At 45.2% G+C, this 23,605-nt stretch overlaps 2 protein-coding genes and 1 pseudogene across 2 annotated transcripts; 1 reads left to right on the forward strand and 2 right to left on the reverse strand.

Moving 5' to 3' along the window:
- Positions 1–6,979: 6,979 nt before the first annotated feature.
- Positions 6,980–8,561, reverse strand: LOC109868714 (growth arrest and DNA damage-inducible protein GADD45 gamma-like). Its single transcript, XM_020458439.2, has 3 exons — positions 8,381–8,561; positions 8,045–8,252; positions 6,980–7,927 (listed from the first exon to the last, which is right to left on the reverse strand). The coding sequence occupies exons 1-3, from the start codon at positions 8,479–8,481 to the stop codon at positions 7,814–7,816; spliced, it is 423 nt and encodes a 140-aa protein (XP_020314028.1). The 5' UTR covers positions 8,482–8,561; the 3' UTR covers positions 6,980–7,813.
- A 3,375-nt stretch (positions 8,562–11,936) lies between these two features.
- LOC109868689 (growth arrest and DNA damage-inducible protein GADD45 gamma-like) lies at positions 11,937–13,534 on the forward strand. Its single transcript, XM_020458413.2, has 3 exons — positions 11,937–12,150; positions 12,262–12,469; positions 12,587–13,534. The coding sequence occupies exons 1-3, from the start codon at positions 12,008–12,010 to the stop codon at positions 12,698–12,700; spliced, it is 465 nt and encodes a 154-aa protein (XP_020314002.1). The 5' UTR covers positions 11,937–12,007; the 3' UTR covers positions 12,701–13,534.
- A 1,493-nt stretch (positions 13,535–15,027) lies between these two features.
- On the reverse strand, positions 15,028–22,536 carry LOC109868155 (serine/threonine-protein kinase NIM1-like; annotated as a pseudogene).
- Between the last annotated feature and the right edge of the window lie 1,069 nt (positions 22,537–23,605).

The following is a 23,605-nucleotide window of genomic DNA, read 5'->3' on the forward strand; positions in this document are numbered from 1 at the left end:
CAGATAGGTCATTCCTCAATGTATTCCTAATAGTGTAAAATATACAGGTTAATACACATTTTACATTTCATTTATCTAAAGATCCAAATCAATGTCGCTAAGCTCAGGGACAGTTTACTGTCTACTGTATCCATATAGATCTGCATGGGGTACAACACTTTAAATATCAAAAGAGGAAAAATTACAACTGACTTTCATTACTTTTTAAGAATACTACAAGACTTAAAATGAAGGGATGCAATTAAAACAATGAATCACCAACTAAAGGTACATGATAGCTCAACTAATTGAAGAGGAGCTTTACTAAGAGCAGAGAAACACTTCATCCATTTCCAATCAGAACCAGTGGTATTGGTTATGGTTGAGGAGTGCAATGGGTGCAGGGGCTGAGCTGCTGTTGGTTAGTAAAGGCCTGCCTCTACTAGACTAGTGATAGTGATCCTTGAACAGATGAGATGCCTGCTCCCATATGGCTGTCCTCTGGGAATCATTTGTGCTGTGACTGATGGGCTCCCCTTAATGCCTACCATCCTTAAAGGCTCTTTCTCTTCCAACCCAACTCATACTAGCAGCTCCACCCATCCCTCTGCTCCCCCTCTCTCCTTTCAATGGAGAGCCCACATTGTCCTGGCAAAGTGTGCCTTTCGTTTTGTACATACATCCCCCAACCGCCCTCTACTCTACCCCCCTCTTCCTCCTTCCCTGCACCCCTCCACCCTGCACACTCTGGTCTAGACTTTGTGTTTGTGAAAAGGACCGTCTCAAATCTCCTCTGCAGCCACGGCAGCTGCTCCGGGACCTCACCATTCTTTCAGAGCTGAAACAAAAGGTGGGTATCAATGCACCTTTGTGCAATGCCCCTCTTCCGCACCCTACCCTTTGACGAGGGTGTAAGAGTGGTGGCTGATCTTTGTTTTGTTTTTTTGGGGGGGGTGGGCCTACAACCACATTAGCCATCTAATGTGGGCCAAGACCAACCCCTCCCCTCCGGGAGCCCCTCAGGCAGCACTCAGAGCACAGCTGGCAAGCCCAGCCTCCTCAGCAAATCCTTACAGACCCCTCCCGTCCCCTCCCAACACTGCACACACACACACACACACACACACACACACACACACACACACACACACACACACACAGCAATGATATAGAGCTGAGGAGAGTTACAAGAGGGGATAGGGGGGTGCAGGAGTGAGTGTACGCGCGTGTGTGTGGGGGGGGGGGGGGGGGGGGGGCTTCAGATTTGCCTCAGGATTGTCTGGATGAGGAGCCATGTTTTGGCAACAGTTGACAACATGTCAGCACTGGGCTCCATGGTTACAGCACTAGACATGACCAAACTAGAAACCCCACCACATAAACACGCACACCGGCATCACACACTCATAAACACACCCGTACACTGATATTGGTACTGAATACACTGTAACATACACACATACTCACTTAACCAAGGCATTCACCTGCCACCAGCTGCCATTCTGCTCTGTCTGGGAGATAGTGGTGTTTGGATATACAGTACAACCCAGTAAATTAGGAAGAATTTCAAGCACAGGTGAGCAAGATAAGGATAAATAGTTTTTATAAAAATGATAGTGATGCAGTCATGCAGCTGACCAGTATTATACACAGTACATAATTAGAGGATTTAGCATATCTTTATGTTGTGAAATATGAAAAATAATTATCAGATTAATCATGAATTCAAAGACGATATGAGATAAAGCCAACCACTGGTGATTTGCATATGAATAGCTGAGTAGGCAGGGAAAAGTGTCTGTGTGCATATGTGTGTATGTGTGTGTGTACATGCGCATATGTGAGAGTGTGTGTGTGTACTTGTGTGTGCACACGTTTATTGGTTAGGGTCCTGACCTCTGGTCCTCTGACCCCAGCAGCAGGTTCGTAAGGAGTGATATTAGCATAGCCAGCAGACTAGAGGACAACATATCACTACAGAAAAAGCCAGCTGCACCGAACATCCCTCCAGACACAACTAGTTTCATCACAACCACCACCATGGCAGTAAAAACACATTGAGTACCAAGGTAACACTTCAGGATCAGGATTATTCCATTGATACTTCCCCAACACACTTTGGATTCTATGGGAAGCTTTACCCACATCGTTCAAATCAGGATGAACAACTTGGCAAGAGGATGCAATGTTTACACTTTGTTGTGATGCTCTAAATGCACAGGGCAAGCCTTTATTTAACTAGGCAAGTCAGTTAAGAACAAATTCTTATTTACAGTGACAGCCTACCCCGGCAATGCTGGGCAATGCCTTATGGGACTCCCAATCACAGCTGGATGTGATTCAGCCTGGATTCAAACCAGGGACTGTAGTGATGCCTCTATGCATTGAGATGCAGTACCTTAGACCACTGCGCCACTCGGGAGCCCCTGAGTAATGCACCATGTGCAATGAGAGAGCTGTAGTCCATGGGATTAAGATTATCAAGTTAAAAGGTAGTCATTCATTGACCATTTAATAATTCCAATCGAATCATTTAATTGACTGTCCCTAAAAATAGAACCAAACAGAAACTCACTGGTACTGCAGACTAGGGGTAGTGGAAGATGTCACATCCTCCTCCCTCAGCACCATCTGCTGCTCCTGGGGCATCTTCAGCTCACTATGAAGAGAGAGAGGGGGCCGTTAGTGTTGAAAAGACACTTGAGAAGAGCCATGTGGTTGGAACAGAGCCCTTGTAAAACGGGCGGAGACGGGGGGCAACCGGGGTTGGGTGGAAGTGGGACAGATAATGAAATATTGTGACACAGGGCAATTAAAGTATCCTCTGCCACCCCCCTCCACACATATACACTGCACATATCAGAGCAGCTGTGGAGTGCAGAGATAGAAAGATGGAGAGAGCACCAGCCCTGTTGGGATGAATAGCTGCAGAGCACATGCTTTCATATGAGTGCATGAACCTCATGGGGATATTGCTATTAACATTGCATTGGGCTTCAATCTCTCTCTCCGTGCAGATATGTGGATAAAACAGCCTACTATTCCTACTACAGCTATGTTCTGATTTTCTCCTGCAAGGACACCCTCTGTATTGTTTCTTCAATGGGGGGGTTAGTGGTAAAGATAGGGGAAGGGGTTGAATGGATGAATGAGAGCTGGCTTGTGCCAGGCACAGTGCCCTACCCCTCTTTATTCTCCTCGTCTTTCCTCTCTCCTCCCTCTTCTGTCTCATTATGTGGGGAAGCAGATGGAATCAGTGTTTGTGGTCTGATTGCCGGGCATATTTGTGGTATTGGTATTAGGTTTTGGGGGGTTCGGTTGGGTTTGTAGTCTGCAGGCGTTCGCTGTCTGAAGGGGAACAATAGCGCCTGCTGCACACTGCGTGCGCTTGGTCACTAATTAAACAAACCATTCTGGGGGGCTGATTTCATGGCTGCACTTGGCAGCTCAGTGCGGGGTCGCAGATCTGGAGGTCAGATTGGAGTGCTACTGAAGGGCGAGGAGATGGAGAGGAGGGGTATTCAGATCTGGAGGTCAGATTGGAGTGCTACTGAAGGGGGAGGAGATGGAGAGGAGGGGTATTCAGATCTGGAGGGTCAGAGTTGGGGCATGAGGGCTGGGGCAACTGTTGACTACTACAGAGAGGCACAATGGTTAAGAATGACATGAAGCATGCTGGGTCAGAATGACTTCACAGTTTATTTCCAATAGCAAAAAGCCACAGAATGTTCTGAACTTCCAATGAAAGACAGCTATTCACAAATGGCAGGAGGCATGGCATGTGGCAGGAGCAAAAGAGCACAGTGAAAAGCTTGATATATTTCTTGTTTCTTTTGTTCAGCTGTGACATACAAACCTGTGCATGGAGTAATGACTATATAGGAGTGGTTTTGTAATTCTATGTCATCTTCAGGTGTTTCCGTAAGCTACTCAGTCACTCTTATACTATTGCATAAAACACCCGTAGGATATGTTGCTCCTTATTTGAGAGTGACAGCTGAATGTTTCAAGCAGACACACCACATGGACTGCACATGTCTTTTTGTGGTGCAGGCATTTGGCAGCACACTGACACATAGGTCAGGAGTGAACTTAATAGATAAGTCAGCTAATAACAACCAAAGGTTCCTCTACCACACATCAACACTCCAGTACAAAAGTCTAACCTGGCCTCCTGAGTGGCGCAGCAGTCTAAAGCACTGCATCACAGTATGTGAGGTGTCACTACAACCCTGGTTTGAATCCCAGGTAGTGTCACAGCTATGGCTGGGAGACTCATGAGGCAGTGCACAAAAAAAGTAGAACCCTTGATCTGGATGAATCTTCAAAAGATATTTAGCAACACCCCTATCCTCCATCCACTGCCTCTAAATCTACCAGTGATGGAGAGTAGTGAACTACATGTAATTACATTTGGCTGTAGCTTGGTAGTAGTTGAACTAAACTGAAATATTGGTAGTGTTTTCAGTAGTTGTTGCCAGGTAGCAGTGTAGCTAACTACTGGAACTACAGTCTACATTTTTTTTTGCAAAAATAACAGAAAATACTTATAAAGTAGGCAAGATTTCCTTTCTTTTTCGGCCTCAGACCTGCCTAATTCTCACTTGAAACAGTTTTTGAGTTTAATAGGCTAAATTACTTCCAACGTTAAGAAATTGGTAGCTTGTGTAATCGATGTGAAATGGCTAGCTTGTTAGCGGTGGTACGCGCTAATAGCGTTTCAATTGGTGACGTCTTTTGCTCTGAGACCTTGAAGTAGTGGTTCCCCTTGCTCTGCAAGGGCCGTGGCTTTTGTGGAGCGATGGGTAACGATGCTTCGTGGGTGACTGTTGTTGATGTGTGCAGAAGGTCCCTGGTTTGCGCCCGGGTATGGGAGAGGGGACGGTCTAAAGTTATACTGTTACATTGATGCTGTTGACCCGGATCACTGGTTGCTGCGGAAAAGGAGGAGGTCAAAAGGGGGGTGCCGATGTGAAATGGCGAGGGGACGGGCTAAAGTTATACTGTTACACTTAGTAAACTTTATTTCAAGAGTAGCTTCCCCAAAAATTGAAAGCTACCACATGCAGCAGTCTACACACAGGACTGATTTGAGGCACAACACCTAAACACACCTTGACCATAGAAGTTAGAATCAGGTGCAAACTCTAGTTCACAGCACCAAAATAACTATAATCCTAATCCTGCTGCAACATGCAATTGGAAGTCAGTGTGAATGCTATGCACCATCACCATTAAACACTGTCAGGAAATTTGATGATGAATTCAATGTTAATAGATGTGCCTAATTACCATATGAGACAATGATTAAGGAATTCAACCATATCTCAACTCTTAAGTGGCTAAGGACATCAAGTGACAATATATAATCAATGTATTAATGATCAATCTCTCTGGTTACCTGCCATTTGATTAGTGGACAGAAACTCCAATTGTTCTCCTGTACTGCTGTACTGTTTATGCTACTAAACTGTGTGTGGTGGTGGGTCTTAAGGCACAGACTCAAGCTCTTCAGTGTTGGGGAAGCTACTCTGAACATATAGTTTACTTCACACTGGAACAAGATACGCTACACTAAAGCTACCCTTAACAAACATCTAGTTTACTTAACTAAAGTTTATTTGTAAAAGTAGTTCACTAAATCCAAACTACTTTGTGAACATTTTGATTTAAATCTGAAATGGCAGACTACAAAACGCAAGAGCAGCTCACTCTGGAGTCAGATGTTAACAAAATCTGTCATTTAGCTTATTAAACACAAAATCTGTCATTTAGCTTATTAAACACAAAATCTGTCATTTAGCTTATTAAACACAAAATCTGTCATTTAGCTTATTAAACACAAAATCTGTCATTTAGCTTATTAAACACAAAATCTGTCATTTAGCTTATTAAACACAAAATCTGTCATTTAGCTTATTAAACACAAAATCTGTCATTTAGCTTATTAAACACAAAATCTGTCATTTAGCTTATTAAACACAAAATCTGTCATTTAGCTTATTAAACACAAAATCTGTCATTTAGCTTATTAAACACAAAATCTGTCATTTAGCTTATTAAACACAAAAACTGTCATTTAGCTTATTAAACACAAAATCTGTCATTTAGCTTATTAAACACAAAATCTGTCATTTAGCTTATTAAACACAAAATCTGTCATTTAGCTTATTAAACACAAAATCTGTCATTTAGCTTATTAAACACAAAATCTGTCATTTAGCTTATTAAACACAAAATCTGTCATTTAGCTTATTAAACACAAAAACTGTCATTTAGCTTATTAAACACAAAAACTGTCATTTAGCTTATTAAACACAAAATCTGTCATTTAGCTTATTAAACACAAAAACTGTTTCAAGTGAGAGTTAAGCAGGTCGGATGCCGAAAAAGAACGTAAATCTTGTCTACTTTACCCATATTTTCTGTACTTTTTGAAAATAAAAGTATAAGGTAGTTCAGGTAGTTAGCTACACCGCTACATTGGCACAAAGTAATGAACTACTGAAAACACTACCAAGATTTCAATTTAGTTCAACTACCACCAAGCTACAGCCAAATGTAATTCAACGACTATTTGAACAACATGTAGTTCACTACTTCCCATCACTGAAGCTCTGTATGTTGGTGGAGGAGAGGTCTGAAAGTTAGGGCTAACATATAGGGATCCCTTCAACTGAACCTGGGATGCTGTAAACACAGTGATATGCCTCTCAGAGGTAGATGCTTCAAGAGGTTAGAATAGACATGGGCCTGCAGGGGCAGTAGTTTGTAAACAACGACACTGCACACACATGGCTATGACAGGCCATGATGACAGGTGGCAATTAGGATAGACCACAGTACATCAGGCCTATGGGATGTACAAGTGTTGGGTACTGGTAAGAGCACCAAACAGTGTGTAAGAGCAAATGTTTATTTACAAATGCTGGATGGGAGACTGATTTGTTACCACACTTAAATGTGTGTCTAGTATGTATAGAACATTCAAGACCCAAGATTTACATTCAACTTTTTATTAATAATTTTGTCGTACAAGAAATGTCTAAAGCGAAACCTTTAGAAAATAACAAATGTATTCATTCATGTATCTTCTTTCTTATTTTTTGACATAATCAAGAATTCAACAGCAAAACATTTTAGAGAACAACAAATGTAATATATCTTTCTTTTTAGTTGTTGACATAATCAGGAGTTCAATATTGTAAAATGTTCGATAATAACAACTGAAATAATCTTTCATAAAATGTTTAATAAATCTCATGTTAAAGGTCTAAAGTTAAACCTTTAGAGTATTCTAAGTACATTTTTAAAAATGTATTTCTGTTTTTTGTTTTTGTCATATTTAAATCATCTAAAGTGAAACCTTTAGAGAATTAAGACAATTCTGGAAAGTGGGAAACATTTCGCTGAATGCAACGGTTGTTATTGCTGCTCAGCAAGAAGACATTTTAAAAGAACGCTTCTTCTTGGCACCGCTTCTTCTCCTACTGCGCGTGCTTCAACGTGAGACGTTTGCTCTTTGGACCACAAGATGCAGAACTCGCTTCTCCTTTCTCTCCAAACCTCATCCGCAAAAAGAATGAGGGCCATTTTTGTTGCTCTCGTGGCATACCTGACCCCATTCACATAAAGAATGGAAGTCATCTTGGTATGGACGGGACAAGAGACAACGAATCGCGGGGGCCACTCGGGCCGGCCTCGCGCTGCCTGGAATGGAATCCTCCTCAGGAGTATCCAGGGATGAGAAACAGTGTCATCCTGTAAACGGATGAGTATTTCCTTATAGGTTGAAGGTTTACAGCATCTCAAGAGAGAAGAGTCAAGTCCCAGATCAGCGCTCAAGAAGGGTGATCTCTGGAACCCAGTCGTTCAGACTGTGGCTCTCCTCACAGAACAGGTGCAGCTTCTCCAGAGCAGCGTCCTCCCAAGAACCATCAGCTGGGTTCTGTTGACAAACAAAAGGGGAAAGGAACATTAGTCACATGGACACAATGAGCAGTTCATAACATTCTATATTATTCAATGTTTGAATTAAATCACTTGGAGTTGTAATATAACATACCGTGATAAGACAGCAGTGGGCATCTTCAAGCTGGCCAGTCTTGTCCCCAACAATCTCGGACAGGCGCTGCATGTCGTTCACTCTGACGATGCTGATGTCGTTGTCAAAACAGAAAGACTGGATGAGGGTGAAGTGGATCTGGAGAGCAATGTCACACTCCCACTCCTCATCGGTGGCCAGAACACAGAGAGACACGCTGTCTGGGTCACTGTTCAGATAGAAAAAATGTACTTTCATTGGTCAATATTATCATAAAATAACACAATTGTGTCAGTAAATGAGTAAATGTCAAGAAAGGTATAAATAAAGCGCACGTTTAGTAGATAAAATACTTACTCATTCATTATTTTGGCACTCTCATAGACACCAACAGTGAGGCGATCCTCACACTGGGCAGACTTGAGAGCTTCCTTCAGAGATTTGTCAATAGCTTCCATCTTGAAGATAGATAGTTACGTTTGTAGAGCTCAATTGTGAAGATGTTGATGAGGATAAAGCAGAAGTACAGTATGTTTGTGCTGTTTGTGAGAAACAGATCATATTTATAGGCAAGACCCCGGCACACACGCGTTCTGTGATTGGCTGCTGGGCGACAATGCACGAGTGACCCGCCCTAGCAGGCGCGTGTCTATAGACAAAACTATTGAAGAAAGGACAGGGCAGTTTCGATTGAATGGATCAAATACGAAACTCCCTGACCTTCATCCGATGTACTGGATTAATGAATTCAGACTCGTGCAGGGTCGGTTTGAATGATGAGGTTATTAACCTACTGTAAAATCCACAACCATATCCAAGTGTAACACTAAGGGCTTCCAAACTACATAAAGATATCGCTACAACGTTACTTTCTACATTTGTTCCATTTTTCTGATGCACCCTTCATGATTCAAATAGAGTATGTATATATACCAACTTTATGTAGTCAGAAAGATTTCTGGAAATCTAAATTTATTTAGACGCATAATATTATTGTGTTACTTACTTTAATATCCAGATAACTGAATAGGCATTTATTGGAGAACAGAATTGGCCCAACGTTTCTATTTGCATCCGATTATGGCATGCGTCGCTGCTTTGCAGGGCTCACTTCAGGCGCGTGGCATCTGCAGATGCCTGTATCTCTCTCCATAGCAACAAGATCCCATCTGTCTGTGGGGGAAGGTGAGGGGTCAACAAAGAATACTACTGCTGCATGATAAAAGCAAAGGTAATTCTGCACCCGCAATGCATAATGGACAATGACTTGCTGCTGCTATTATGCATAGACAGCATAAAAAGTTTGTCTCAGAATAAGAAATTGTTAGAGCGCGTTACTAAATAGATACTCAGACTGATAAATAGCCACCGCTATCCGGCCTCCACGCAGTACCCTGTCCTGAACTTAGTCACTGTCACTAGCCGGCTACCACCTGGTTACTCAATCCTACACGTAGAGCCTGCTGTCCTGCATACATATACACTTTAATAATGTTTCATACTGTTTGACCCATTTCTGATGTATATAAGCCTACTGTTTGCTAGTCAAGGACATCCTATTCAACTATTGCTGTACATATACAGTTCTGTCCTACATATTCTTCAGATAGGCTATACAGACATATTCTAACCACATACTGTCCACAATGTCTATACATTATATCACATGTAGGCTATATATATTTATACTCGGGACTCCACATTGTGTGTCCTAAAATGTATATATTTCTTAATTCCATTCTTTTTTAGATTAGTGTGTATTGTTAGATATTACTGCACTGTTGGAGCTAGGAACACAAGCATTTCGCTACACCGCAATAACGTCTGATAAATGTGTATGGACCAATACAATTTGATTTGATTATGATTTGATTTTAAAAAGCACAGAGGCAAACACAATAGCTTGGAGATTGTAATATAGTCTCACAGCTTCCCCTATATTATTGTATTGCATTGTATACATAAAGCATCCTACATTGTGACCACAGTGTTTCAACATGCAAGTTACAAACCCAACTTAATCTTGCATGCCCCATTTGATTATTTAGTATAGGCTACTAAGAACCAACATGATTGCTACCAGCAGTCAGCCACTACTAAATTAATAGAACGTTGTTTGCTATTTGCTAATGGAAAGTATGGTTTGTCTGGTTGTGTGCTTTGGCTAATTTGCATCTGCACAAATACGTTTTGAGTCATGGCTCAACGTGCAGCATGTCATTCGCTCGAGCAAGCCATGACTTGAGCCAGGAACACCTGTCAAGCGCTACTGGGGAGGGGGACCCGGTCCGACAGATGTGCTACTTCAAGAACAATGCGTTGCATATCGACTTCCACGCGCCTGCCCTGTTGCCATGCTGAGTTGATCCTTCCAAAAAAAAAGAGCCTAGTCTTTGAGCTGCTATCAGATGAATCAAACTCTGATTCAAGGAACTCAATCTGTTACGTTTGTAAACTGTTGTGCACTAACCTATGCAAGCTATGGATTGTTGTCGTGCATCAGCCATTTAAACTTCTCAACTAATGATTGCCTGATAATAAACCAATGATTGCCACAATCAATTAGTTTGTTTTGTAGCAAAATAACCTTGTTTGATCAAAACAGCATATTTTTGTTTTTATTCCAAACATTTTGGAAGGATTCAACCCTGTGCTGCAATTTAGGCTTGTGGCCTATTTTTTGACCATACGCTCGCTTTATTCACATTTAAATTGGATCAAAACTCAGACAACAGATTTTTTCGTCCAGTGAATGTAAAGACACGCGGACAACAGGAGCAGCGCGCCTCGGGGTCGGGGTCAGTCAGGGTGACAGGGGTGTCCTCATAGCAATCCTCCATCTGCTGCGCTGCTATCCATCAAACAATGTCGCTGAGTCAATCACTGACCCTCTAGAATTATAGAATTACTCAAGACAATTCTAGATTATGTTATGCACCTTAAATGTCGCCAAATGGGATAAAAGTGGGCCAAACTGTGCCCATGTCCAAATGCAGTGGCTTGAAATATGCCTGTAAGGTATATGTGTTTCTTTAAACGTAGGCTACCTGTTGACAGTTCTAATAAAGGATCATTAATAAGTGTGCAATATCTTCATTGGTCCATGTGTCAAAAGTAAATAAATAAAACCATGCAGAGAGTTCCGACCGCTGATGTCGATCACGTGGTCAGTATAGGCCAGCAGTGCATATTGTGAGGCACACACGGTGTCCTGGCACGCGCGGTAAATTTGCATTTGTATGGAGAGCGTGATAATATGAGTTGCTGCAGACACAATAGGGGCCGTTTTTGATCCGGTTCTACGGATTGCCACCTGCCTTCTCCAAAGGGGGGATGGTGCGTCTTATGCACACTTTATTTTCACCATGTTATGCTATTGTTGGTGTTCGGACACCTTCACCTAAAACTGAAATCAGCCTACTTAATCTTAATCAGAGACAATTCGGGAACTTTTAAGCACTTTACGCAGTTTTATTATTCAATTGCCCTTCTTTGGATGTTTAGTTTCAGTAGGGAATAGTCTGATTTGATAAATGATCAATTGCATACCCCTAAAGCATCTTTCGAGGCCATTGGCATCAGTGCGGCATTTGAAACTATAAAAACTCAAGTAAACTTGCAATGCAAAATATGACAGCCCAAATCTCTATTTTTTAAACATGTATAACATTAGAAATATTATAAATGCATATGAACGTAATGCAACATTGTTTATTTTCGGTTGGAGAGCATGCCTTGCACAGAAAAAGACGTGCCGTAATGACCCCTATCAATCTGCCATGAGCTAGAGTGGGACAATGACATTAGCATACCAATGCACCATTCAGGTCAACCAATCAGAGCGCTGTGTATTTACAGGGGCCACGAGCCCAAGGGTATTAAAACGCAGCACAGTCTCTTCAGACTCACCAATCTTTTCGGATTTATCCTCCGACTACACTACCTCTCACTTACGAAGTTCCTTTTGAAATATTCTGCATCATCATGACTCTTGAGGAAGTTCTGATCCAGAAGTTCGCTGAGCGTGCCCAGTGCACCGGCAATGCACTAGAGGAAGTTTTGCTCTCTGCTAAAGAAAATGACTGCCTGACGGTTGGTGTCTACGAGTCTGCTAAAGTTATGAATGTGTAAGTATGAGTTTCTTGAAATGCTAATGTAAACTTATAATTTCTATCTATGTTTTAATAATTTTGAAGTCATTTTGCATATACTTATGGTGCTCCTATTTTTTCGTTCAGTGACCCAGACAGCGTGTCTCTCTGTGTTCTGGCCACCGATGAGGAGTGGGAGTGTGACATTGCTCTCCAGATCCACTTCACCCTCATCCAGTCTTTCTGTTTTGACAACGACATCAGCATCGTCAGAGTGAACGACATGCAGCGCCTGTCCGAGATTGTTGGGGACAAGACTGGCCAGCTTGAAGATGCCCACTGCTGTCTTATCACGGTATGTTATATTACAACTCCAAGTGATTTAATTCAAACATTGAATAATATAGAATGTTATGAACTGCTCATTGTGTCCATATGACTAATGTTCCTTTCCCCTTTTGTTTGTCAACAGAACCCAGCTGATGGTTCTTGGGAGGACGCTGCTCTGGAGAAGCTGCACCTGTTCTGTGAGGAGAGCCACAGTCTGAACGACTGGGTTCCAGAGATCACCCTTCTTGAGCGCTGATCTGGGACTTGACTCTTCTCTCTTGAGATGCTGTAAACCTTCAACCTATAAGGAAATACTCATCCGTTTACAGGATGACACTGTTTCTCATCCCTGGATACTCCTGAGGAGGATTCCGATCCAGGCAGCGCGAGGCCGGCCCGAGTGGCCCCCGCGATTCGTTGTCTCTTGTCCGGTCCATACCAAGATGACTTCCATTCTTTATGTGAATGGGGTCAGGTATGCCACGAGAGCGACAAAGATGGCCCTCATTCATTGTGCGGATGAGGTTTGGAGAGAAAGGAGAAGCGAGTTCTGCATTTTGTGGTCCAAAGAGCAAACGTCTCACGTTGAAGCACGCGCAGTAGGAGAAGAAGCGGTGCCAAGAAGAAGCGTTCTTTTAAAATGTCTTCTTGCTGAGCAGCAATAACAACCGTTGCATTCAGCGAAATGTTTCCCACTTTCCAGAATTGTCTTAATTCTCTAAAGGTTTCACTTTAGAAATGTAATCATGGCAAAAAAAGAATAGCCTTTTAAAAATATAAGAAAAGGTATTAACTCTTAGGCCTAATGCTCTGAAGTTTTGACTTTAGAACGTTTAACGCTGTCAAAACCAATACACATTTAATAAATTGGGCTCTAAGGGTTTCACTTTAGAATGTGTTTATTAACTTTGTAAAATAAAAAATAAAACAAGATATTAACTTATAATGTTCTCACTGTTTATACTTAAGAACATTTCATTATGTTTAAAATAAAAAAATAAGACATTGATTTATAATTCTTTCAATGTTTAACTTAAGAAATGTTTATGAAAAAAAACAATAACCTAATAAAACTGCATATTATATTTTTTGTCATGTGTTTTCAATTTCTTCATTAAGTTTGGACGGTAGGCCTACTTATGAGGGCAGAATGTGGGGAGGTTATTGGGTTGACAAAGGTTTTGGGAAAATTTGCATAGCAAGCGCTAAAGTCTATCATCTGCTCACTATTATCCCTTCAGTAAAATTCTGTATTCCATCCGCCTCCTCTCGGCTGATCTGCATGTGTATAGGGGGCGCACAATAGCTGCGCGCGCTCTGCTGTCACATCCAGCGGTCCACACAGAGGGTCTATTGTATGAACGTCGCTGGACCGGCAGATGTCTCCATAGCCACGCTGCGCCATCTGCCGCTCTTTGCAGTTGGGGTTCGGACGGAGGAGGAGTCGAGGGTAGTTTGAGTGCAAAGGGGGCCGGTATAGACTGGTTTGGGTGCTTGGATAGGGTCTGGCTATCATCTGCTGCTCTGCCAGATGGTGTGGGCTTTTGTTTACATGGGGTCGAGCAGGACATTGGCTTTTGGAAGCACTTCATACAAAGAGACTTGATAGTAGCCCTACATTTGATTGCATAGGCATTATCCTATATTTGAAACACACCTGTTTCAGATTAACAAAACAAGCCTGCGTGAATGTTAATTGCGTCTTTATAGCACTATATTTCGAAAATATTTAGGTATTCAAGGATTAATACATTCACAATGGTAGAAGGTCAATTTGGTGGTCAAATATAATACAGAGACAAGCACCTGTGTAAAATCAATCTTCTCTCAGATTAAACAAAAAATCACAAAAATATCATCTGGATTTCAGAGACTATCAATGATCTCAGCAAACAACCAAGGAGTGTCTTTAAGCAATACTATTTCAGCACATTCTTCATATTTCATGCAGTCTATTGTGATATGAATAAAAGTATACATATCACATAAGGTTGCTTTTTAAATTCACTTTGATGGGGCTCATTTCATCAGGAACATTTATACCCCTATTTCATATCTTACACGGGGCTTGCAACACCAGGATAGTGGGTTTGATTCCCGGGACAACCCATAGGCTTACGTGAAAAATATATGCACACATGACTGTAAGTTGCTTTGAATAAAGTGTGTGCCAAACGACAGATATTATTGTATTACAACAATCTTACTTCAAATCAAATGCGTATTCGTCATGTGCACAGAACACAGTAGATGTAAACAAAACAGTGAAATGCTCTACTTGCAAACTCTTCAGCAACAGTGCAATAGCAATGTAAGAAATATAACACAGCAGTGTACAGTAGACAATAGTAGATCATAGAAAAACAGAATAAGCAATGCTGAGTTGATATAAAACAATAGATAACAAAATAACACAAATACCTGTTAAAGACATTAGTCCTTCAGGCCAATGTTTCAGTACCTGTGTGTTACCACAAATGTCCATATTCAAGTTCAATAGAACATTTGTGGCTGTATGATGCTGAGTGAATGTTCAATGGATTAAAGCAGGCTTATATTAGGACCCATGTCCAGGCTGGTCACTTACTGAAGGACACATAACTTGGAGAAGTGCATCAGACCTCTGTAGGCTAGGAGGCCCTCTTTCTTAGGATCCTGGACCAACCCTCTGATCACAGGCACAGTCTCTGCGCCACGCCTCTTCTGGGCGCGGTGTAATAGGATGCGGTAAAGCCCGGTGATGGGGCTGCGGCTGCCCTTGCCCTGGTTGTTGCGTATATGTTCCATGTTGACACTCAGCTCCTCCAGGGAGGCTCTGATCGCCGCCTCATCATCATCCATCTCTCCAGGCTCTGCATCTGCCAGGTGCAGAGGGTTGAGGGGGACCGGTGGCACCACTGTCCACAGGTACTCCACAGGGAGCAGCCAGTCACAGCCCAACATCTGCTCCACCGCATAGCGATCCGCTGGCACAGGCTTCAGGATGCCTCGAATTAGCCGCTGGCACGGGCCTGGTACCCAGGGCGGGTGGGTGTAGACCCCTTCTACTTGCCCATGGTGTCAGCCTGGAAGGGCATGGTGCCGGTTACCATGAAGAAGAGCAGGACGGCCATGGCCCACACGTCCACTGGTGGCCCCGCGTAGCACTCGTTCCTGAAGAGTTCAGGAGCGGCGTAAGGGGGAGAACCACAGAAGGTGTCCAGGATGTCGCTGCGGTTGATGACCTTGGTGCTGAAGCCAAAGTCAGCCACCTTCACACAACCATTACAGGTCTACAGTGCATTTTCTGCCTTCAGGTCCCGGTGGATGATGTTTTTGTCATGCTGCAAAGACAAACAATTGACATACTATATGAAATAATTGGACTATTCACATTGACTGAAATAATATATTTTATATTAATTCTGTACTGGACTTTATTAAGACCTGTGATCATATTGCTGATTCTATATGTGAATTAAATTGAATATTACTGACCATGTGTTTGATGGCGGACAGGATTTGTGCGAAGGTGATCTTGGCCTCTGCTTCTGACAGCCTACCATCGGAGCAGATGTGTGTATGGAGGTCCCCTCCCCCAGAGTACTCCATCACCAGGTAGAGGCGGCTGTGGGACTCCACCACCTCATAAAGACGCACAACATTGGAATGCTGCAGGGCCTCCAGACAGGAGATCTCTCTAGAGAGTAGCCTCTGGACCTAAACATCCAGCCGCGTCTTATCCAGCACCTTGATGGTACCCTGGTCTGGGGGTGAGAAGGAGAGAGTCAGATGTTGGATAACTTGAGACAGGTATTTTCCTCAATTCAGTTTCAACATGCTTTACTGTGGTGGTTTCACAGTCACACTAATGAATTGCTTTGCTGTTATCATCATTACATGGATGATACATTCATCCAAGATGTTGATGAAGTTCTGTATGGTCAGCAGTGTGACCTTTACCTTTGGTGAGGACAGGGAAGGCCATTTTGACGCGGGAAAAGGTTCCATATCCGATCTCACCACGGACCTTGTAGAAGCCAATCCTACGGCCCACGATCAGCTCCTTGATGATCCACTCATCCTGACACATTTCGGTGGTGAGCCTTTCCAGGGGTGAGGCGTTGGGGAGGGTCAGCCCCCTCCTCGTCCTGCCCACCTTCTGAGCTGACTGACAGGCTATAGAGGCTGGGGCACGGCCTCCTGGAGGACATCTGGTACTGGCCCCCTGGCATCCTTACTGCTACTCAGGGCATGGCAGGTAATGGAAAGGAACTGACTGTGGAAAGGAAATATAATACTGTATCAAGTCACCTTGAGAACCCAATAGTCAATAGTATGATGACATAACTGAATTATACTATTATAATAGTTGCTCAACATTTGATGTATAACAAAGAAAGTTTAAGTTTAAGCATTTCACTCACTGTAAGGTCTACAGTAGTGGCCAAAAGTTTTGAGAATGACACAAATATACATTTTCACAAAGTCTGCTGCCTCAGTTTGTATGATGGCAATTTGGATATACTCCAGAATGTTATGAAGAGTGATCAGATGAATTGCAATTAATTGCAAAGTCCCTCTTTGCCATGCAAACGAACTGAATCCCCCCAAAACATTTCCACTGCATTTCAGCCCTGCCACAAAAGGACCAGCTGACATCATGTCAGTGATTCTCTCGTTAACACAGGTGTGAGTGTTGACGAGGACAAGTCTGGAGATCACTCTGTCATGCGGATTGAGTTCGAAAAAGATCCCAATCCTCCTCAATGTCTGGTCAACCCTGAAATGCAAATATCTAACTCCATTTAGCTTGTAGCCTTAGATTTCCACTAACTGCCTCAAAATATGTCTATTGCCATTCTCTGTGGTCTCCACAGCTCTGAGCTGTACCCATGGTTATGGTCATGTGAAGCATCATCCTATTCAAATTGCAGAGTAAAAGTTAAATGAACAAAGTGTTCTCACCCCTGTCTCTGACACTGTCTACTCACCCCTCCCCTTGCAGATTAGGAATCAAGGTGGTGTCATGCAGTCTAATCCCCAAATTTTATTTAGATGTATCTCAATCCCCTAAAGATGCTGGAAGATGGCTAGAAGACCGGTGACATCGACCACCGAATGTCGCCCGAACAAGGAGAGGGACCGACTTCGGAGGACGTCGTGACAGTATCCCCCCCTTGACGCGCAGCTCCAGCAGCGCCGGCCTCGGGGACGACCCGGAGGGAGAGGCGCAGGGCGATCCGGATGAAGACGGTGGAATTCCTGCAGCATTAAAGGGTCCAACACGTTCTCGACCGGAGCCCAGCACCTCTCCTCCGGACCGTACCCCTCCCACTCCACGAGATACTGAAGGCCCCTCACCCGACGCCTCGAATCCAGTATGGAGTGAACGGAGTACGCCAGGACCCCTCGATGTCCAGAGGGGGCGGAGGAACCTCCTGCACCTCAGACTCCTGGAGCGGGCCAGCCACCACCGGCCTGAGGAGAGACCCATGGAACGAGGGGTTAAAACCTGAAGTATAAGGCTGATCGAGACCCCCAGACGTTCCATGCACGCCTTCCAGACCCTCGACGTGAATTGGGGACCTCGATCAGACACTATATCCTCAGGCACCCCGTAGTGCCAGAAGACGTGTGTAAACAAGGCCTCCGCAGAATGTAGGGCCGTAGGGAGACCTGGCAGAGGGAGGAGACGGCAGAACTTCGAGAACCGATCCACAAAGGCCAGGATTGCGGTGTTAACCTGTGAGGGGGAGATCGGTTAGAAAATCCACTGACAGGTGTGACCAAGGCCGCTGTGGAACGGGTAAGGGGTGTAGCTTCCCTCTGGGCAGGTGCCTAGGAGCCTTACACTGGGTGCACACCGAGCAGGAGGAAACATAAACCCTCACGTCCTTAGCCAAGGTAGGTCACCAGTACCTCCTGCTCAAACAGCGCACTGTCCGACCGATCCCAGGATGACCAGAGGAGGGTGACGTGTGGGCCCAATAGATCAACTGGTCACGAACAGCAGACGGGACGTACAGACGCCCAGCTGGACACTGGACGGGACCGGGCTCTACACGTAACGCATGCTCAATGTCCGCATCCAGCTACCACACTACCGGCGCCACCAGGCAGTAGGCAGGGAGTATGGGAGTGGAATCCATGGGCAGCTCCTCTGTGTCATACAGCTGGGACAATGCGTCTGCCTTCACGTTCTGGGAGCCTGGTCTGTAGGAAAGGGTAAACACAAAACAGGTGAAAAACATGGCCCACCTTGCCTGTCGAGGTATCAATCTCCTCGCTGCCCGGATGTACTCCAGATTGCGGTGGTCAGTCCAGATGAGAAAAGGGTGTTTAGCCCCCTCAAGCCAATGTCTCCATGCCTTCAAAGCCTTGACAACAGCCAACAGCTCCTGGTCCCCTACATCATAGTTTCGCTCCGCCGACCTGAGCTTCTTCGAGAAGAAGGCACAGGGGCGGAGCTTCGGTGGCTTACCCGAGCGCTGAGAGAGCACAGCTCGTATCCCAGCCTCGGACGCATCCACCTCCACTATGAACGTCAAAGAGGGATCCGGATGGGCCAGCACCGGAGCAGAGGTAAACAGAGCACTCAGGTGACCAAAAGGGTGCAGAGGTAAACAGAGCCCTCAGGTGACCAAAAGCCCTGTCCGCCTCAGCCGACCACTGCAAACGCACCGGGGCCCCCTTCAGCAGTGAGGTAAGGGGAGCCGCTACCTGACCAAAACCCCGGATAAACCTCCGGTAGTAGTTGGCAAACCCTAAGAACCACTGCACCTCCTTTACCGTGGTGGGAGTCGGCCAATTACACACTGCTCAAATCAAATCAAATCAAATTTTATTTGTCACATACACATGGTTAGCAGATGTTAGTGCGAGGGTAGCGAAATGCTTGTGCTTCTAGTTCCGACAATGCAGTAATAACCAACAAGTAATCTAGCTAACAATTCCAAAACTACTACCTTATAGACACAAGTGTAAGGGGATAAAGAATATGTACATAAAGATATATGAATGAGTGATGGTACAGAGCGGCATAGGCAAGATACAGTAGATGGTAGTATGTACAGTAGATAGTAGTATGTAAACAAAGTGGCATAGTTAAAGTGGCTAGTGATACATGTATTACATAAGGATGCAGTAGATGATATAGAGTACAGTATATACGTATAAATATGAGATGAATAATGTAGGGTATGTAAACATTATATTAGGTAGCATTGTTTAAAGTGGCTAGTGATATATTTTACATCAATTCCCATCCATTCCCATTATAAAAGTGGCTGGAGTTGAGTCAGTGTGTTGGCAGCAGCCACTCAATGTTAGTGGTGGCTGTTTAACAGTCTGATGGCCTTGAGATAGAAGCTGTTTTTCAGTCTCTCGGTCCCAGCTTTGATGCACCTGTACTGACCTCGCCTTCTGGATGATAGTGGGGTGAACAGGCAGTGGCTCGGGTGGTTGCTGTCCTTGATGATCTTTATGGCCTTCCTGTGACATCGGGTGGTGTAGGTGTCCTGGAGGGCAGGTAGTTTGCCCCCGGTGATGCGTTGTGCAGACCTCACTACCCTCTGGAGAGCCTTAACGGTTGTGGGCGGAGCAGTTGCCGTACCAGGCGGTGATACAGCCCGACAGGATGCTCTCGATTGTGCATCTGTAGAAGTTTGTGAGTGCTTTTGGTGACAAGCCGAATTTCTTCAGCCTCCTGAGGTTGAAGAGGCGCTGCTGCGCCTTCTTCACAATGCTGTCTGTGTGGGTGGACCAATTCAGTTTGTCTGTGATGTGTACGCTGAGGAACTTAAAACTTACTACCCTCTCCACTACTGTTCCATTGATGTGGATAGGGGGGTGTTCCCTCTGCTGTTTCCTGAAGTCCACAATCATCTCCTTAGTTTTGTTGACGTTGAATGTGAGGTTATTTTCCTGACACCACACTCCGAGGGCCCTCACCTCCTCCCTGTAGGCCGTCTCGTCGTTGTTGGTAATCAAGCCTACCACTGTTGTGTCGTCCGCAAACTTGATGATTGAGTTGGAGGCGTGCGTGGCCACGCAGTCGTGGGTGAACAGGGAGTACAGGAGAGGGCTCAGAACGCACCCTTGTGGGGCCCCAGTGTTGAGGAACAGCGGGGCGGAGATGTTGTTGCCTACCCTCACCACCTGGGGGCGGCCCGTCAGGAAGTCCAGTACCCAGTTGCACAGGGCGGGGTCGAGACCCAGGGTCTCGAGCTTGATGACGAGTTTGGAGGGCACTATGGTGTTAAATGCCGAGCTGTAGTCGATGAACAGCATTCTCACATAGGTATTCCTCTTGTCCAGATGGGTTAGGGCAGTGTGCAGTGTGGTTGAGATTGCATCGTCTGTGGACCTATTTGGGCGGTAAGCAAATTGGAGTGGGTCTAGGGTGTCAGGTAGGGTGGAAATGCGGTACCTTAAGAAGGAGACGGACTGCTGAAAGAACAGGCACTCCTCAGCCTTGATGTACAGGTCATGCTCCAACAGGAGACCAGGGACACATGCTCGGCGTGTGTAGCGGAGTATATCAGAATGTCATCAATATACACCATTACACCCTGCCCATGCAGGTCCCTGAAAATCTTGTCTACAAAGGCCTGGAAGACTGATGACGCATTCATCAACCTGTACGGCATGACGAGGTACTCATAGTGCCCTGAGGTGGTACTGAAAGCAGTCTTCCACTCGTCTCCCTCCCGGATACACACCAGGTTGTAAGCGCTCCTGAGATCTAGTTTGGTGAAGAAGCGTGCCCCGTGCATTGACTCAATCGCTGTGGCTATGAGCGCTAGCGGGTAACTATACCTCACAGTGATCTGGTTCAGACCCCGATAGCCAATACACATGCGCAGATCTACCTCTTTCTTCTTCACAAAAAATCAACTCGAGGAGGCAGGTGAAGTGGATGACCGAATGTACCCGTGATGCAGGGATTCAGAGACATATGTTTCCATAGCCTCCGTCTCCGCCTGTGAGAGGGGATACACGTGACTCCTGGGAAGTGCAGCGTCTACCAGGAGATTTATCGCGCAAACACCCCTTTGATGGGGTGGTAATTGAATCGCCTTGTTTTTGGAGAAGACCTGGTCTGGACTTTCCACGTAGTAGCACCAAAGGAAACCCCTAAAACCCTCCCCGAGCACTCTCTCGACCACCCCGTGAGAGCCCTCTGTGGCCAAGAAACAGTGGGGTCATGACAAACCCTGACCCTAATGGTCGACTATCTAAGGCGTGAACGGGGAAGGGCACAGCCACGGGAACAACAGGGATCCCTAAAACTATGGACGAACGATTCCCAGCCGTGCCTGAATCGACGAGCGCCTTATGCTGGGAATGCGAGGAAAACTCAGGGAAAGTGACATACACAAACATATAAGCAACAGAGGACTCTGGGTGAGAATGGTACCGGCTCACCTGGGGTGGCGCCAGAGCGCCCTGCCTGCTGCTTCGAAACCCAGAGGAACCAACCCGACACCGACCGGCAGTGTGACCTCTGCGGCCACAGATGGTGCACGAGCTGGAACCCCCTCTGGTCTCCCTGCGCACCGCCCCTCACAGCTCCATGGGTATTGGAGAGGGGGTGCAAGGGGATGGAACCAACAGTCCCTGATTTGAACGTCCGCGGGTAGCCAACAGGTTATCCAGGCGGATGGACAGGTCCACCAGTTGGTCGAATGTGAGGGTGGTGTCTCTGCAGGCCAACTCCCAACGGACGTCCTCGCGCAGACTGCAACGATAATGTTCGATCAGGGCCCTGTCGTTCCATCCCGCGCCGGAAGCCAGGGTCAGAAACTCCAGGGCAAACTCCTGGGCACTCCTCGTCCCCTGCCTCAGATGGAAGAGGCGCTCACCTGCCGCTCTACCCTCGGACTGGTGGTCGAAGACTGCCCGGAAACGGCGGGTGTACTCCTCAAACTGGTCCAATGCCGCATCTCCCTCTCTCCACACGGCGTTGGCTGGCCCACTCCAGAGCTTTCCCGGTGAGGCACGAGACGAGGGCGGACACCCTCTCACGGCCTGAAGGAACCGGGTGGACGGTTGCCAGGTATAGGTCCAGTTGTAGTAGGAACCCCTGGCAGTTCGCAGCTGTCCCATCATATTTCTGGGGAAGGGAGAGACGAATCCCACTGGCACCAGGAGGGGCGCGTAGTGGAGACCCCGGTTGTGCTGGTGGAGGCGTTGGGAGAACTCCGTCTCTCCCAGCAGTCCATTGTCTGGACAACGCGGTCCATGGCAGTGCCAAGATGGTGGAGCATTGCTGCATGCTCCCTGACGCGCTCCTCCACCCCTATACCCGGGGTACCTGTTCTTGCTGACTCCATAAGTTGGGTCCAGTATTCTGTAAGGCGTGTTTTTTTATTTTTTATTTATTTTTTAACCTTTATTTAACTAGGCAAGTCAGTTAAGAACATATTCTTATTTTCAATGACGGCCTGGGAACAGTGGGTTAACTGCCTGTTCAGGGGCAGAACGACAGATTTGTACCTTGTCAGCTCGGGGGTTTGAACTTGCAACCTTCCGGTTACTAGTCCAATGCTCTAACCACTAGGCTACGCTGCCGCCCCAGCGGCCTTCTCTACTGGCAGTAGAGAAGTCAGGCGCAGGAGAGCAAAGACTGTGTTACAAAGGCGCAGTTTAATGATAAAAATCACTGTGAACAAAAACAATATATACAATGGGACAAAAACCCCAGACATAACGTGCACAAGCACTTACAATAAACAATACCGGACATGTGGGGAACAGAGGGTTAAATGCACAACATGTAATTGATGTAATTGAAACCAGGTGTGTGGGAAGACAAGACAAATGGAAAATGAAAGGTGGATCGGCAATGGCTAGAAGATTGGTGATGTTGACCGCCGAACGTCGCCAGAACAAGGAGAGGGGTAAAAGGGACCATAACGCATACAGTACTGTGCAAAGCTGTCAAGGCCAAGAGCGGCTACTTTGAAGAATCTCAAATATTTTTTCTTTGCTTAACACTTTTTTGGGCACTACACTATGTTATTTCATAGTTTTGATGTCTTCACTATTATTATACAACATAGAAAATAGTAAAAATAAAGAAAAACCTTTGACTGGTACTGTATGTGCACTGCACTAGGGTTTTAGAAAGGTAAAGGATGTGCATTTTTGGACCCTTTGGCCTTGACTGTAGGTTAGA

The sequence above is a fragment of the Oncorhynchus kisutch genome, linkage group LG23 (genome assembly GCF_002021735.2).
Source record: "Oncorhynchus kisutch isolate 150728-3 linkage group LG23, Okis_V2, whole genome shotgun sequence".
In the NCBI taxonomy this organism is placed as follows: Eukaryota; Metazoa; Chordata; class Actinopteri; order Salmoniformes; family Salmonidae; genus Oncorhynchus; species Oncorhynchus kisutch.

Bases quoted from the DNA above. Each gene is read 5' to 3' on its own strand.
- LOC109868714 (XM_020458439.2), bottom strand. From the start codon at position 8,481: ATGGAAGCTATTGACAAATCTCTGAAGGAAGCTCTCAAGTCTGCCCAG. The intron at 8,253-8,380 runs GTAAGTATTTTA...CTATCTGAACAG, and splicing joins AGTGCCAAAATAATGAATGA to TGACCCAGACAGCGTGTCTC. The intron at 7,928-8,044 runs GTATGTTATATT...GTTTGTCAACAG, and splicing joins CCCACTGCTGTCTTATCACG to AACCCAGCTGATGGTTCTTG.
- LOC109868689 (XM_020458413.2), top strand. From the start codon at position 12,008: ATGACTCTTGAGGAAGTTCTGATCCAGAAGTTCGCTGAGCGTGCCCAG. The intron at 12,151-12,261 runs GTAAGTATGAGT...TTTTTCGTTCAG, and splicing joins TCTGCTAAAGTTATGAATGT to TGACCCAGACAGCGTGTCTC. The intron at 12,470-12,586 runs GTATGTTATATT...GTTTGTCAACAG, and splicing joins CCCACTGCTGTCTTATCACG to AACCCAGCTGATGGTTCTTG.